The sequence below is a fragment of the Rhagoletis zephyria genome, unplaced genomic scaffold (genome assembly GCF_001687245.7).
Source record: "Rhagoletis zephyria isolate East Lansing unplaced genomic scaffold, Rhagoletis_zephyria_1.1 Rzeph_scaffold_06622, whole genome shotgun sequence".
Classification (NCBI taxonomy): domain Eukaryota; kingdom Metazoa; phylum Arthropoda; class Insecta; order Diptera; family Tephritidae; genus Rhagoletis; species Rhagoletis zephyria.
Genome location: NW_016163705.1, coordinates 1 through 16,407, shown reverse-complemented (window position 1 = coordinate 16,407; position 16,407 = coordinate 1). Strand labels below are relative to the sequence as shown.

At 35.8% G+C, this 16,407-nt stretch overlaps 2 protein-coding genes across 2 annotated transcripts in view; both read right to left on the bottom strand.

Annotated features, from left to right (window-relative positions):
* The window catches only part of vimar (visceral mesodermal armadillo-repeats), a 25,275-nt gene extending 9,622 nt beyond the window's left edge, over window positions 1–15,653 (bottom strand). The window contains exons 1-2 of the mRNA XM_017629230.1: window positions 14,828–15,653; window positions 14,734–14,784 (exon numbers count right to left, since the gene is read on the bottom strand). Of these exons, the coding sequence (XP_017484719.1) occupies window positions 14,734–14,784; window positions 14,828–15,653 (877 nt within the window). The remainder of the gene's footprint in view (window positions 1–14,733; window positions 14,785–14,827) is intronic.
* Window positions 9,716–11,103, bottom strand: LOC108373354 (dnaJ homolog subfamily B member 12-like). The gene is made up of 2 exons (XM_017629231.1): window positions 10,871–11,103; window positions 9,716–10,633 (listed from the first exon to the last, which is right to left on the bottom strand). The coding sequence occupies exons 1-2, from the start codon at window positions 11,049–11,051 to the stop codon at window positions 10,506–10,508; spliced, it is 309 nt and encodes a 102-aa protein (XP_017484720.1). The 5' UTR covers window positions 11,052–11,103; the 3' UTR covers window positions 9,716–10,505.
* Window positions 15,654–16,407: the final 754 nt, after the last annotated feature.

Here is a 16,407-nt window from a genome sequence, read left to right as displayed (position 1 = left end):
TAATGAATTTGTTTGAGTTTGATATAAAAGAAGAGGAAGAAACTTATTTGTCGCTAGAAAAATAGAAATAGATCTAATATGGCCACATCTAAATTTTTTGGCTAGTCGTGATGCTGCCTTGTCGTCGCCAAAATAATGATCTACATAAGAGTACGAGTTAAAATAATTTGATAGCTTGTGGTCCGTAGCCCGTCGTATCCAATTTGTTTCAAGTTTATGTCATTTTGCTGACGGCGCCTCAACATTCGCAATGGCCGACAGAGCAGAGCACTAACGTGCCATTCTTGAGGTCCGGGTTCCAAGTCCTCGGGCAAGGAAAATTACTTCTTATTTTTTAGTGTATTCTTAAAATTTTGTTTTTTAGGAAAAATTGTTTATATGTAAATAGGGTTTTCACATATGAAATTTATATTTAAAATTGAAATAATTATATTAATGTAAATTGATTATAGCCGGTGGTACAAAAATTATAAATTGAAATTCAACTCAAACTTAATTTTACTTAATGTAATTTTTATTTAATTTTACACTTAATTCTTCACAGTTTCACCAATATTTCAATTTAATATAAAAAGTTCAAAGTCAGGCATTATATTAAGCAAGCTTGCTAAAAAAAACTAAATAAATCCACATTTCAAACTTTGTAAAAATCTTACAAAAAATCAACAAATTTTAATCAAAAATTCAAACCTCATTAATATAGAAAATGCAAGTTTTAAGTTACAGATAAATTTCGTTAATTTTGGCAATTTGTTACTGACGGTTGACACATTTTCTTCCATATAAAGTATGTTTGATAATGCCTTTATAAGAAAGAAAATGTACAACAGCTTCAGCAAATAAAATTAGCAAAATTCAGTGTGATTTTTAGCAACTTAAAACTTGCACTTCTTTATATTAAAATCGAATGGACTATACAAAAACTCCAAAATCATTACACAATTTCGTACTAAAAAGCTTTAAATTTTTATTAGTAAACTTTGTTGTAGTATTTTTGTAAATTTTTTACAGTTTGAAATGTGGATTTATTTGGTTTTTATTGGGCATCTTGTTTAATGAAATGCCTGACTTTATTTGTTTCAAACAGCTGTTATTTATTACTTTAATATGCCGTCTTTGAACTTAATGAAACAGCTGATAACAAAATGTAGACAGGGTTGTAAATTATCATATTTAATTCTAACTTAAGTGGGTTGAAGTTGACTTAAATTAAAATTAAATCAAAACAATAACACGAAAAAAATATTTTTCACAAAATTATTGTCCTGAAATCGGGCATTAGTTTGAAAAATCTTAGCTACCTCGAAGCGGGCTCCGATCTACGATCTCAGTACCAGAACCGGTAGTATTCACGCGACGCGACTGCGTTTTATTTTTGGCTTCGACAATTCAAAGACAGATATCGCTGATCGCATAAGTTGTTCGAAATTAGCTGTGTTTTCTTGGGCAATGCTCGGGATCCGGAAAAAAGTTTGCATGCAAATGCAACAATAACAAAATTATCCTAATAGAGATCTGGTTAAATTTATGATCCGCTCTGTTTGGCTTGTGTCACTGATGATTTGGTAGTACGGTTTGGCAGCACTGACAAATGAGTGTATACACAAACAAATATTCTTCCATTGCGCCTTTAAACTTGCTTCAAATAAATTGCCTTTACGTAAAATAACTGTGTAACTGAATATTATTTCGTTTAAAAACACTTTTCCCCATTTAGTGAGTTCATTTTTATAATTTCGTCTTCCTCGTGCTAGTAGTATGAAATTAGTGCTGCCAACTCCAATAATAATGATCCAGATGAGTAGGATAACCCAAGAAAACACAACTATTGCTGAACTGGTAGGCCACCACCAATTTAGCTCATACTAGTTAATGATGTGGTATTTTTACAGACTTGTTTGGATTTTCGCCTCAGGGTACATATACATATGCACATACATTCATACATGTACATTGTACACATATGAATTCCTTGACTGCTTACTTATAACAATTTGTTTACATTACTTCACCTCGTCAACATGGACTGCGGGTTGCTGCTGCGAGTATTTACGAAAAGTTTATGGAAACAAGCAAGGAAAAAACCATACCTACTCGTATAGATTCATGTATGTACATGTGTTTGCCACTTCACCATCGGCCAGCTCCACTAAGCTTAGATGTCTAACCAAATCTGCCGCCAACACCACCAGCTGGAGCAGGAGCAGCAAGCTCATTCGCGTTTCATTTATGCGTTTTGATGCCCCCATCGCTATGTACATACATAAACGTGTATGTACGTAGTCCCTTTGCCTGCTGGTGGTTTACATTTGTTCGCCTGCCCAATATAAACTGCTTATTTGTGTGGTATGGTGGTAGATAGACGATTGCTTGATTTCTGGATCGTCCTCATTCATCGGACTGCATACGAATTTGTTGCCCAAGTCCTGGCCAAACGACTTCAGTGTCCTGCTGCTGCTGCGCGGAGGCAAACGGTAGGACGAGTGAGTCAAATTTACTAAACTAATGTAATGTGTGTGGTGTGAATATGCTGGTGGTTGTGTGTTTAGGTAAGTTTGTCCCAACAAAATAATTTTTTTTTTGTTGATTAGTAATCAGTTAGAAAGTGACTAGGTTTACACCAGTCTATAGGTCTCCTTAACAAATTTGAAAATGAGATTCCTCAAAGAAAAATTCATTTAATACACTTTAATCATAACAACATTAACAACAATGAAAGGCCTAATATCATCCGACTGCTACTAAATTAGATTTAGAATTGATTAAGGGAATCCGGTGAATAATCCAGAAGGTTAATAGAATCGTTATCTGTTGTCATAGCAGTATTCGAGAAATAACTTTTTGGGAAAAAACGCTCTGGTAATAAAGCCATATTCGCTCGGCACCGTGATCATTGAAACTATATTTAGCCCAAATCACAATCTTCAATCGTAGCTAAAAAAAAAGTCGTTTATCATACGGCTATGGCGTTCCGTGCTGACGGTGGCAGTCCTTTTCGAAAAAGTAAGGTCCAAGTCCGCTGCTAGACCAAAGCGCGCACCAAGCAATTAGGTTTTCTGGGCGAACTGGGATCTCTTTTTGATTATTTGAGGATGCTTAAAATCTTAAGATGACAAATTCGCTTATTCACGTACACACCGAATGAAAGCTGTGCCTCGTCGCTGAATGAGACTTTGCTCCAAAAATCGTCTTTGAGTAGATGGACAAGTTTTTGCTAGACTTTATACGAATAGACGTGTTAATTCTAATGCAAAATACGTTGTAATGTACCATAGGTTAACATAGACATTTATTGTGTTAATCGTTATGTCGCCACTACTAAGATTATTCTCGGAACGGTAACAGCAGGTAATTCGTGTAAAGTTAGGAACAACGCTGGTTGCTCACAAAGTTCAGCAAGAAGCTGATGCCCATTCCAAAGAGTTTATTGAGAGTGTTGATGAAATGCGTGCCAAAGTGTTTAAACGTTAATTTAGCGAAAGCCGCCAGAAGAGAAGGAAATGCGACGATATTTAGTCGCGCCATATGAATTGCTGGGGATAGTTCGCGGTCAGTAAATCTGTCAGAATCGAGGGTCGACACTTTTGNAATTGCACGCTCTTGTAGTAAATTGTTCCTGAGCGGTTCAGTTCTGCAGCTCTTATTATCTTATCCAACATCAGATTAAAGAAGTCACATGAAAGGGAGTCGCCCTGTCTGAAACCCCGTTTGGTGGCGAACGGCTCGGAGAGGTCTTTCCCAATTCTGACGGAGCTGGCGGTATTGCTCAACGTCAATTTACACAGCCGTAAGAGTTTTGAGGGGATGCCAAATTCAGACATAGCGGCGTATGGGCAACTCCTTTTAGTGCTGTCGAAAGCGATTTTAAAGTCGACAAATAGGTGGTGAGTGTAGATCCTTTTTTCGCGGGTCTTTTCCAAGATTTTGCGTACTGTGAATACCTGGTCAATGGGGGATTTGCCAGAGAGACCAGGGCGTACTCCCGTAAAAACAACAATGGCGACCTTGTAACCAATGTTCAGAGCGTACTTAAATTAGGTTTTTAACAGGATTGCTACCTTTTTAAAAGCAATATATGAATGTCAATCTAAAAAGGTATAAGAAAGCTTTCTTTCTGAAATATGTATTTTTTTAAGGGGTTGCCACCAATTTTTAACTCAAATTACATTTGATCAATAACTTTAAAGAAATATTACAACATGCATGTCAAACGAGAGATGTTTAAGAGAGCTTTCTTAATCCGTTAGTTTAATGGATATGCATGTAAACCAAAACAGGTTTAAGAAGTCTTTATTTCGAAAATATTTTGATGAGCCACCCGCTAAAAATTCGAATTCAATTTAACCCTGGAGAGTTACATATATATTTCGTCAAGTCGGCGACGCCATTATCTACTTGTTGAAAGCGATATCCGTTCCTCTAATTTTCGAATATTTTGCACTCACAAATTCATGGGCTAACTCAATTGCTGCTCGCTTGGAAAAGATGAGTAGATATATTTGTACTATCTTTTACTAGTAAAAAAGGGCACCTGTGCATTTAACTGCGGGGTGCCTCGGCAAATATAACTTTGTTTACTTAATGCACTCCGTGCACCATGTGAAACGCCATGGTAACTCCCAGCTAGCAAGGCAGCAGAAGAAATAAGAAAAATATAAAACGAAATAAGCAGAAGTAACAAAAAAAAGAGCTGAAAACAGAAAGTCAATTGCTGCTTTTTATTTACACGATGCATCCGTAACATTTTCGTGTCATTTGCAAGGGAACCACTTCACTTCCCTTCAGTATATGTATGTATATATATATGTAAGTATGAACACTTTTATATTCTCAGTCCATTTGGAGTTTATTTCGTGCCATGCAACTATTCTAGTTCATGCCAGTGCATAGTTTCTTTATGCTTTTGTTTACTTCAACTTTTTTCAACTTTAATCTGAAATACATACAATGTCGCCATTGCACGTCCCATTTCTATTTCCTTTCCAAGTCATTTGCCTCATTTTCCCGTATAATTTTATTTTTCATTTTATTTGCATTTCTCATGTCTCAACGCCATGTCTACATTCATATACATATATGTATGTAGCCCGTATTTTTAAATGAGTTTAATGTAGAGTCCTGATTCTAAGTTACACACGCCCACATATAGTGCATATATGTACCGTTGTACAGCAAATAGCGCGTAAATGTTGTCGTTATTTGATATCCTGGTTGTCAACCCTATTAGGCCAACTGAAGGGTTGATCCAGTGGCTTTGTCGTCAAATAAATAGCTGCAATGGGAATACAAGTGTCGGACTTGATGATTATTTTTTTCTTTTGCATTTCTGTTTCAATTTCCCTATTTCTGCATTTGTCCTTGGTGGCGCGCTATCAAACCGTCATTAGAAGTCCCTAATAGACGCCAATAGTCGGTGTGAAGACAACGAAAAACAAAAAAAAACAAAAAATAAGTGAACAAGTGTGCTGGTTGGCTAAGTTGCTGGGCGCGAGCGCGTGAAATTTTTGACGCTATCAGAGGACAAAGTACGTTCTACCTTTTTTATTATGCAATTGTATTTGTCTTTTGGCCCTTTCCACTCCCCCAACGGTGACGTATCGAGTAAAAGTGCTGCTGTTTTCCGCCTCGATGGGTAATTTTCAACATTCAATAATGGCGGCAGTGACGGAATGGTTTTTCGTTTTATTTTTTTTTATAGTTTTTCTGTCGGTTTGTGAATCTTTCTGTTTGTTAAGCCTGTTTGTTCACTTCCCAACAGCTTCGAAATCCTTTCGTTTTGTCGCCGTTGACGTTGTATAAAAATAAACTGTCCAGTTTTGTAACCAGTCGCCGTTATTGTTGGACAACCTCGCGGGCAATTTTCGTATGCCCACAAACTTTTTAGGACTCACATTGGTATTGAAACATCGTAAGGAGCCGAGCTCGGTGCATATGCCTAAACATAGACATAGTACATATTTAAACCGTGGGTCCCAAAATAACTGTCGCACCTTTGTAAAGCTTCTTGCACAAAGCCAGCTTTAAAACCTTTCAGTTACGAGGTTAAGTTATGAGAAATATTTTGCTTGTAGATAGCCTCGACGGCCGCTATTGCTGAGTGGTTAGAGGCGCGTATTACCACTCCGTTAGAACTGGGTTCGACACCTAGTTTAACCAACATCTAAATTAGAAAGAGCTTTTTTATGTACGCGAAAAACCACTAAAGAAAATGAATTGCTTTGCTCCTACGGCGGTACGCCAATTGTTTTCCCATAAGAACTTTTTTGTATAGCAATGACTCTATAATGCGTGTGTCAGGTTAGCACTGCCCTTTCCGAAATTGGAAAAGTTGGTATGTTAAACTATCTACAACAAAAAAAAAAAACTAATTAAGTTTCTCTACTTTGTGAACAATTAAGGAAAATTCAATAATTTTGCGTACAGTGTCACTCAGTTTCTTCCAAGCAAAGCAACGCGAATTCATATAAGAGGGGTGTGACTAGAACAGCTGCTTTAATTTGCCTTGGTAGAAGCTACACTTTGTACGAATTCGCCTTGATACAAAGCATGTTCGAATTTGTTTTTTTTTTGTGGAAGAAAATATGTAGTAACAGCATCAGCAAAAAAAAAATCCCAAAACCAAAACGCTTTTTTAGCCCCTTCAAATTTTACTTTATTATACTAACACTAAATGGGCTGCAAAACTGCATTTTAAACATTTTTCTAAAAAAAAGATTAGAAAGTTTTTTTTATCCAACGAGACTATTTTTCTCGATATTCGATTTTGTAAAAAAAATTCATTTTCCACACTGCGGCAGTACAAGTTTTCGAGTTTCAACATACCGAGCCCTAACCGCCAAAATAACGTAAGCGACAATTTTTTCAAAATTTTCTTTTTGATGCAGAAATATTTCTAGAGCATCCAGATGCATTTCTGCATCAAAAATTAAATTTCGAAAAAAATGTCGCTTACGTTATTTTGGCAGTTAGGGCTCGATACACTGACGATCAAAAGTGAGTGCGTGGGGATTTTGTGTTAAATATTCGCAACGTTTTTCAAGTTGAAATTTTTTTATTTTTTTTTTTTATAAAAATAACCACATAAGAAGACAAACTTTCCAACTTTATACACAATTCAGAAAAACTCAACAAATTTTCATCTAAATTTTGAACTTTTTAGTCTGAATTTTTAGAAAAATTCTGGGTAATTTTAGTACAATAATTACAAGTTTTATGCGACGAAAAAAACTCGTTGATTTTTTTTATATAACAAGTGCAATTTATACAAAATAGCGTTAGATTTTTAAATGTTGTTTGCAACCGGTCTTGCCCATTTTAATCTACGAGAAATTCACTTTTGTATGGTAAAAAGTGCAAAAAGCCGTCAGCAATAAAAAAAAATCATTAAATATAAACGCAATATTTTAGCCGCTTAAAACTTGCACTTATTTTACTAGAATTAAATAACCGATCTAACTACTTTCCCCAAATTTTTTCTATAAGTTCAGACTAAAAAGAAAATGAAAACAAGATGAAAATTTGTGGAATTTTTCTAAGTTTTGTATAAAGATTGAAAGTTTGACTTAACACCATGCATTCACTTTTGATCGCCAGTGTCCTAGACCATCCGTCCACACTCTCTAAAATGGAGAAAAATGTTTTTATTGGAAAACGCAAAAATATTAGTAGGTCATATTTGGCGATGGTCTATCTTTTGGGGGTATTGCGATGTTCATGTTCTTACTACAAATTCGGATTCTGAAGAGGAAAATACGTGACTTTTGTTTGAAACTTTCTTTCTCGGAAGTGCCCTTTCCAACAACTACTAAACGACCTTCGAACTTCAAGTCGTCCCGGTAAATGAAAAAAATATGATTCACCAAGTCGGGGATGCTCTATCTTTTGGTCGTATTACCTACTTCCGGTTTCGCCCGGATGTGAGTGACTGGAAGTCTTTTTTTTATACGACCTACGTGGTTTTACCACATAACTTTGGCCGGAAACTTTTTTGTTATGGACTTCGGGTTAAAATAATGTCCGATCGAAACCGGAAGTCGGTAATACGACCAAAAGATAGAACATCCCCGACTTGGTAATTAATACTACTTAAGAAAACGAGAAAAATTAAAAATTTAAGAGCTCATTGCAAATCAACAGTACATACTAGGACATCCAATCCCGAACCATTTTGAGAATCCCGGCATTTCGGGATCTTAAATTGGTAATCCCGGGATCCCGGGATATTTCGGGATATTATGAGTATGAGTATGAGTTTAAAAAGCTAATTACAAACTGAATAAACTAAAAACTGTGGAATTGAAATTCATTCATATTACAGTCCCCGTCATTTTTACAAAAAGTAGTATACCACAACATATGTACAAATATATACTTACGTACATGTACAAGTCGGACGGATTTCGTAAAAAAAATTATGTCTTGTCTCCGATTCCCTTAACACGTATTCGAGGATTTTTTTTCTTTTTTTCTTCGGAGATATGATCTGCCAAAGTTCGATTTTTTTTCATGATTTTTCGTTATATCTCGGGCTCTACTCATCGTAGAGACTTCATCTTAACGTCATTTTGAACATAAAGAAACGGGCTTTCTATATGATGGTTATTATTGACCTAGAGTTAACCTAGCTATTAACAGTTCACTTTTTTAAGTTGATTTGCATAGTAAATATCAGTAAATTTGGCATTTAAAATTACACCATCGTACTCCTTGTTTAATTCTCTATAAAAAATATTTCCAAAAAAATGCGAGTTTTTTCAAGAACTTTTTTTTAATATTTTCTTTTTTTTTTTTATTGCGAGGTGGTTTATTTTGTGAGAGTCTACAATGAAGTTTCTACATTACTTAGTCAGAATCACGAAACCAAAATCACGAAAACCAAAATTTGACAGATCATATATCCGAAGAAAAAAGGAAAAATGTGAGACCAATCGAAATTCTGACACCAAATTTGGTGTCCGCTATGAAAAGAATGCCTCATATATATGTTATATATATATTACCGGCCAAACCCGATCTTAGGACAAACTTCGGCAAAACTAGATAAGTATTTTTGCGCAGAACACCTTTCCGCGTAGCGGCCTTCGACGCACTTCAAAAAAATAACCTGCATCAGTCCAACTCCAGGTACGCAGTCCAAAATATTATTGCGTCCAACTGTTTCCACATTGGACGGATATATTGGATCGAGGTAGAACTAGTTTAGCCTAGGAAAAACAGTTTGTCCTGAGATCGGGTTTGGCCGGTAACATATATAATATAACATAATTTAATAGTAGTGTTAGAATTGTAATATATTATTTGGTTATTTGTAGGGTTGCATTTTATAATTCTTATATGCGATTACTGTATCTGAATACCGTTTTATTTTAATTTGGTAGTAAATTAAATTATATTATATTTCGAGGGCTTGAGCCCGCGATTTCGGGACTCCAAAACGGACTCCGGACTCCCGGGATTCGGGATTCCGAATCCGGTACTAGAAGCCTTAGTACATACTTAGACAACAACAAAATACACTACAGAAAAAATTATTTTAATCAGATAACCTGATAACAGGGCAAGCGCACAACCACAAGGTGTTTATAAAGTGAATCAGAATTTTATCTACTTTCGCTCGGTGCCAAAACCTGAACTGCAGCTGGAAATCTAATTTGGAATTTATCTCAAAAATTACCCCAGTGTCCGCCGGCGAGGTAGATGTGCAGGCTAATTTTGCACGCTACGGTCTCTGTGTTTGGTCAGTGTTGCCATAGAAAATGCCCAAGATCCGCATTAAGCTTGAGAATTAACGCTAGGATTTAGTCCGGGTCAACAGCAGTTAATTTCCGAGATAATTCAGAATTAACGAGCTGATCCGGATCAACGATGTCGCCTGTGTATGATTTTAGTTAAAACGTTAAAAATAAATATCATTGAATATGTAGGCTTACGGGAGAGGAGTGAAAATACTTTATTTATAAATTCTTAAGGATTCTACATTTTAAAGGGTTTGGTTCTATTATGAATGCTGGTTGATTGAATTAACTTGTCATATTATTTAGGTTATAAAAATTTTAGTTTTTTTATGCCATTTGATTGCGTATCTATTGATATTACATATTGATTTCGAATTGAAAAATTTCAATGGTTATGTAAGTATGTATGCCATGTATGAATCTTATTTTAAATTCCGATTTTCAGCTGATAAATCTGAAATGCTTTTATTGCTATTACATATTCATTTATCTGTATAATTAAATAGATATCAATTTGTATTATGCTCCAACAGTTAATACTGAAGTATACATTTGTATGTTTATGATCCACAACAATTTTAATGAGTACACATCTATGTATCTATATATGATTTTACTTAAGTAACCGCATAAATACACAGCGTGCGTTGCTCATTCAAAATCAAGCACCAACACCTCTTCAACTCCAATATTAATTATAATTCGAGTAGTCATTCACAAATCCAGTGTTCACATATCAATTCCGTATCTCCATTGACACAGTATCGCCACTTAGTAGAGCGAGTAGCGAGTTATGCCAATTTTCGATAGCTTTTCACACGAAGGCATTTTCAACGCCTGGGCCTGTGCAAACTTTATGCTGCTGCCAAAACTGCGAGCACGTGCCATCATACCTTCACCTACACCACGCCATACATGAACATTCCAAGTCAGCAACCACCACCAAAATCCAAAGTTCAAAATCCGTTGAATGGCAAAAGTGAAGTCACAAGTTGGTCGCATAAGTGCCGGCCGGACCCATTGGGATGTGTTGTATGCGAGGGTAGATATGCAGCAAAAAGCCGAAAAGTAGATGGAAAGTTTGTATTTAATTGTTATGTGTCTGTGCTGGCCCATAAATATTTATGATTACTTACGGTAGCTGCGCTCACGATAACAGTTCTGTTTCATCGTATAAATGAAATCCTCCTCCACGGAATTCTCTAAACGTCCCAATGAGCCTTGATAATCGGATTCGAAGCTTGGCTTCACATAGTATGGCACGGAAAGGTGTTGCGTCTCGCGTAGCACGGGATATTTGCTAATAGAAGCGAGCATACGAGATGGTATTTAGCAGCAAAAGTGGTTGTTTTCGGTAGTATTTTTTTAGTGATGAAGAAAATTGTGGTTAGTTGAATATAAACACAAAAAAACAAAACCAAACAATAACAAGAACAACAACAACAACAAAAGTAAAAAAAAACAAAACCTTGAACGACACATTCTCTCACATACCCACCACCTATTTAAGCCAATAATACTCACTACCAGGTTAAATAGAATACATGGAATATTCAAGAATGCGGGAAAGACAAAATATCCGAACGTCAGCGACAGGTGACAGCTGGCCAACGGTTTAGCAGAGGCATTTGTTTTAAATTTTTTATGCTGCGCACAGTAGTCCAATGTGCAAAGCTAGGGTAATTCAATTAAACTTTTTTGTTTGCAATTTTTCAAGAAAATTTTCATCAAATATGCAGGAATATTGTCTACTTAAGAGTAAAGTTTTAACGACATTCATGCTTTTGTTGTATATTCTTATTGGTACACCTGTACTTCCTCTGTAATAAAACCAGCAGACAAAAATATAAATTAAGGCATATGTTAAAGTTTTGCACTCATATATTTTTAATAACTTTTTAAAAGATTTCACGAAAAAAGAACTATTAAGACATTATTTAGTACCCTTTTGCTTTTTTTTAGTTCCTAGATGCGATTTGGCATATCTAATGTGTAAATTGAGCGTGCAATGCATTTTAAGACTCAATTACTTGTTGAGGGAAACTTAACTTAACTTAATCATAAGCGCGAAGCCTAATTCAGAAATTGGACATAAAGCGACAAAATTTTTCCGAAAAAGAGAGCGGTTTCTTGCTGCAAATAAATATTGGCTCGAATTTCAAATAGACTTGTCACAATTTTCATTTTGTACTGAACAGCTGATTGTTGTTTGGCATCTTGCCAAAACAACCTATCTATCAATATATTATATTTAAATAACCAATATTGGCCATTTATTTAAGTGCAGATTAAATATATGGTCTGAAAATAAATTGTTGAAGATAATGAACAATCTCTACTTAAATAGGCCATCTGAAATAAGGTCTAAGTTTCCTGCTGGTATGGCAACTAAAAATTTTGAGGGTTGTTGCCAAAAAGTGAAAATGAAGAAAGCTAGTGAGCTTTCGAAAGTTATCGAAGAAGATACACTTTTTTGGCCACTGAACTGTCACTGAAAAATCAACGCTGGTTTTTAAAAATTGCATTTTTTATATGAAAACACCGCAAAAGCCGTCAGCAAAAATAAACTTTTTAAAAAGCAATGTGATTTTCAATCGCTAAAAACTTGGAAGTAGAATTTCATAACCGATGTGAGTTTTCTAAAAACGCAGACTAAAACGCTCACAATTACATTAAAATTGTTTTCCTATTGAAAACAGTGTGGTGGAAAACAACATAATTACAAATCGTAGANGCTGTTTTAGTAGAATTTCATAACCGATGTGAGTTTTCTAAAAACGCAGACTAAAACGCTCACAATTACATTAAAATTGTTTTCCTATTGAAAACAGTGTGGTGGAAAACAACATACATAATTACAAATCGTAGAAGTTATAGCTGGTATCTGGGAGACCACCACATCTCCTCATCAGACTTCTTCATCGAGTTCACTAGGATTTGACATAACAAATACTTTTAACTTGAAATTGCAACATTTTACAAAAATCACCATGCCCTCACTTTTGATCGCCAGTGTACCTCATATAATCTTATTGAATTTAAAATAATTGAATTAATTTGTAACATATATGAATTTGCACTATGATCTTAATGTTTATGCCGTGTGCAAATGCTTACAAAAAGATACCAGAAATTTATGAAAAATTTAAAGATTTTTAATTATATGGCTGGTAGGCGTGGTCGCTATTCGACCTTGCCCATTTTATGACCAGAAGTTGTTAGTCATTCAAACATAATTTGTACAAAATTGTATACCGATATCTATCATAGCTCTTAATATAATAATTAAATTAACCTACTAGAGCAAATTGGACCACTGTGTGGAGTCTACCTAAGCTAGCGCAAGCGGAGTGGATGGTAGTGCGCGTTGTGCGGNAGTTAGTCATTCAAACATAATTTGTACAAAATTGTATACCGATATCTATCATAGCTCTTAATACAATAATTAAATTAACCTACTAGAGCAAATTGGACCACTGTGTGGCGTCTACCTAAGCTAGCGCAAGCGGAGTGGATGGTAGTGCGCGTTGTGCGGAATTCACAAGTCGTTTTTAAGGAAATGGTTGACGCATCGAATTACAGGGTGTCGAAAAAACTAGAAAACTCGGTTTTTGAACTATTTATATAACCCCGAGGTGCTTATACACTGTGCGTTGGGTAATAAAACTCTTACAAACTAATGGTATGCGTAAAATTTGTCAGATGACTCACTTCAGTTTACAAATTCATGTAGCATTAAACTTTACAAATTATTTAATGAATTAAGCGTAAGCTTGTCAGATTTAGATTTTAAGCCAATTTTATAGCCGAAGTCGAAGATGTCACGGTTTTCTTCCATATAAAAATAAATTTTGTTATTCGTTCTATGGAAGCAAATGGGGGAAAAATGCTAAAAAGTTAACGGTAATTTTTGGCTATTTGAAACTTGCACTTTATTCTACTAGTATTCAATGGGCCACAAATCATTCTAAGAAATCGAATTAACAAGCTCACAATTTTTACGAGTTTGATGAATTTTTTTTAAATATTGCACAAAGTTTGAAACCGTTTGAATTACAAATTGTAAATAATATACATACTTATTATCACCAGCGTTATCATTTTTATTACAAAAATTTGAGTTCATGCGAAATCCAAATATAATATAAATAGCCCTAAAATCTGATAACAAAATGACGTAAGACAATATTTTTGGAATATTTATTTAACTATTTTCCAGGACTATATTAATTTAAAATTTTTCATTTCATCACACCTGGAACCCTGTACGCATATTTAATTCCAATTAGAGATGGACGTGGGATATTGGGACATGCGGGACCCACGATACTGATTTCAAAATGGCTGGGATGGCCATTTTCCGATGAAGGTCTTTGAAAATTTTGCTGGCGAGACGGGATCAAAATTGTTTCCCGACACCCCCGATAAAACCCGCAACGTCCGCAAATTCAGAAAATCTTCCTTAAAATCGTTTTATGAAACAATCACTTTTTTTATGTTTTATCGACACGAAAACGAAAAGCAAGGCCACACCGGAAGATTCAAAATTAATTTGAAATACAGGTGAATTAATCATAGTGATAGATTTTGAGACACACGGAACCCGCGGTGCAATTCTGAAAAACGTCGGGATGGGCGGATTCGGTACTTAAAAGCTGAATTTCGGGACGGCCGGGATTGAAATTTTTTTTCCCGTGCCCATCTCTAATTCTAATACTATGTTCCATTTAACCTTGGCCAGTAAGTCAATGTAAATAACAATTGAATTGAATTAAACTAACCGAAATGTAATCAAATAAAACAAACAACAAAAGCATTAAACCAACTAAAAGTAAGGTAAGGCAACAAAATCGATGAATCGATAACAAAAATAACAAAAAAAACACTAAACACAAAACTCACCTCGACTGCGCCAAGCTGTACACTNAAAAAAGGTAAGGCAACAAAATCGATGAATCGATAACAAAAATAACAAAAAAACACTAAACACAAAACTCACCTCGACTGCGCCAAGCTGTACACTGGATCTGATGTAAAGAACGACGAGAACATCGAAATCAAAATCAACACCAAAATCAAACCGAAAACCAAACTAGGCTGCTGGCCGCGATCTTGAGGTTGACGTTGATTTGCCGCTTGATAGGGCCGCCTCTGTGGACCGCGTGCATGCGGTGGGAAGTTGCCAAAGAAGATATTGAATAACTCCTCTGCAGTGATATCTTCGCCGAAGGTCGCTTCAAATCCAGCGCCACCGTTGGTGTGAAAGTAACTACCGTGAAATTGTTGGTGCTGATGGTGGTGGGCATTCAAATTTGTGTTGCTACCGCCATGTGCTGTCAATGTATTTGCACCCGATGCATCGTAATCCTTGCGGCGACGTTCATCGGTGAGCACTGCCACTGCATTGCCGAGCAACTTAAAAGCTTCAGCTGCGCCTGGCGCCTGATTCTTATCGGGATGTAGTTGCAATGCAAGGCGCTTGTAAGCGCGTTTGATTTCTGAATCTGCAGCGTCACGTGAAACATTCAATACTTGATAGAAATTCTTGCACTTATTAATCCGCTTCACTAAGTCCAACTGCTCTTTGGTGTAATCACGCGTAGCACCGACTTTGGCATTGCTGTGAGCATTTTGACGACGCTCCCTCAAGCGTGTTGGTGGTGATTCACTGCCTCCGCCTGTCGATGGAGCATAACCCGGTGTGCTGGCCCCTTCAGAAGCTTGTGATGTTGGTGTCTGCTGTGCTGAAGCGCTGGCATTCAGTTTGGCTAGCAGCTCCTGCAATTCAGCTGCTTGTGAGTCTGGACAAAGTTCTTTGGCCTTTTTCAGTAGCTTGATGGCATTATCATAGTTTCCTGTATTGATTTCACGCAATGCAACGTTGATGTAACGTTGCGCTTCTTCTTGATTTGCATCCATTTGGGATGTCCTTGCAGTTTTTGTTGTTGAATGCGTTGATTAAATTCCTTCAGCAGCTTGTTTGAAGAATAACACAAATTGTTTGCGTTTTATTGCTTTGGGAATTTATTTTCTGTTTTTTTTTTTGTGTAATGCAATTAAATGTTTTGATTTGCGAAACGAAATTATGAAAGACGTACAAATACGAGCGTATAAAACGAGTGTGAGTGTGTTGTGTGTATGTTTGTTAAGTGTGTATTAATTTAATTGCAGCGAATTGCTTGAAGAGCAAACTCGTATCGTTTGAAATTAATTCAGCACAGTTTTTTACTGCAGGTATTTAGCAATTTGGAAATAATGCATACATACAAATAAGTACAGCATTTTGTTGGCGTTGGCTAGCTTTTCATTTTTTACTAAACCGGATTACGTTTGAAACATTACGGTTCAGCAAAATACTTTATATTTTTTCGCGATAATTTTCCAGAACTTTGATCAATGTTACCTGCAGCTAAACCGCTCAACACTGTATTCAAATCGCCAATATTTAATTTGGTACACTGTACTGGCTTTTCTTTTTTAACTGAATCAGTTAATGTTAATTAATTCCTCGTTTTCCACAATGTCCATTACGTCTATAACAAATACACACAATCAACAACCAAATGATAATATAACAAATAGACACTATACTTAAAAATAGCCAAACGTACTCGAAAAGGACATAAACGAAGATCACATTCGAACACGTCAAAATATTATTCGCCTTGTATCA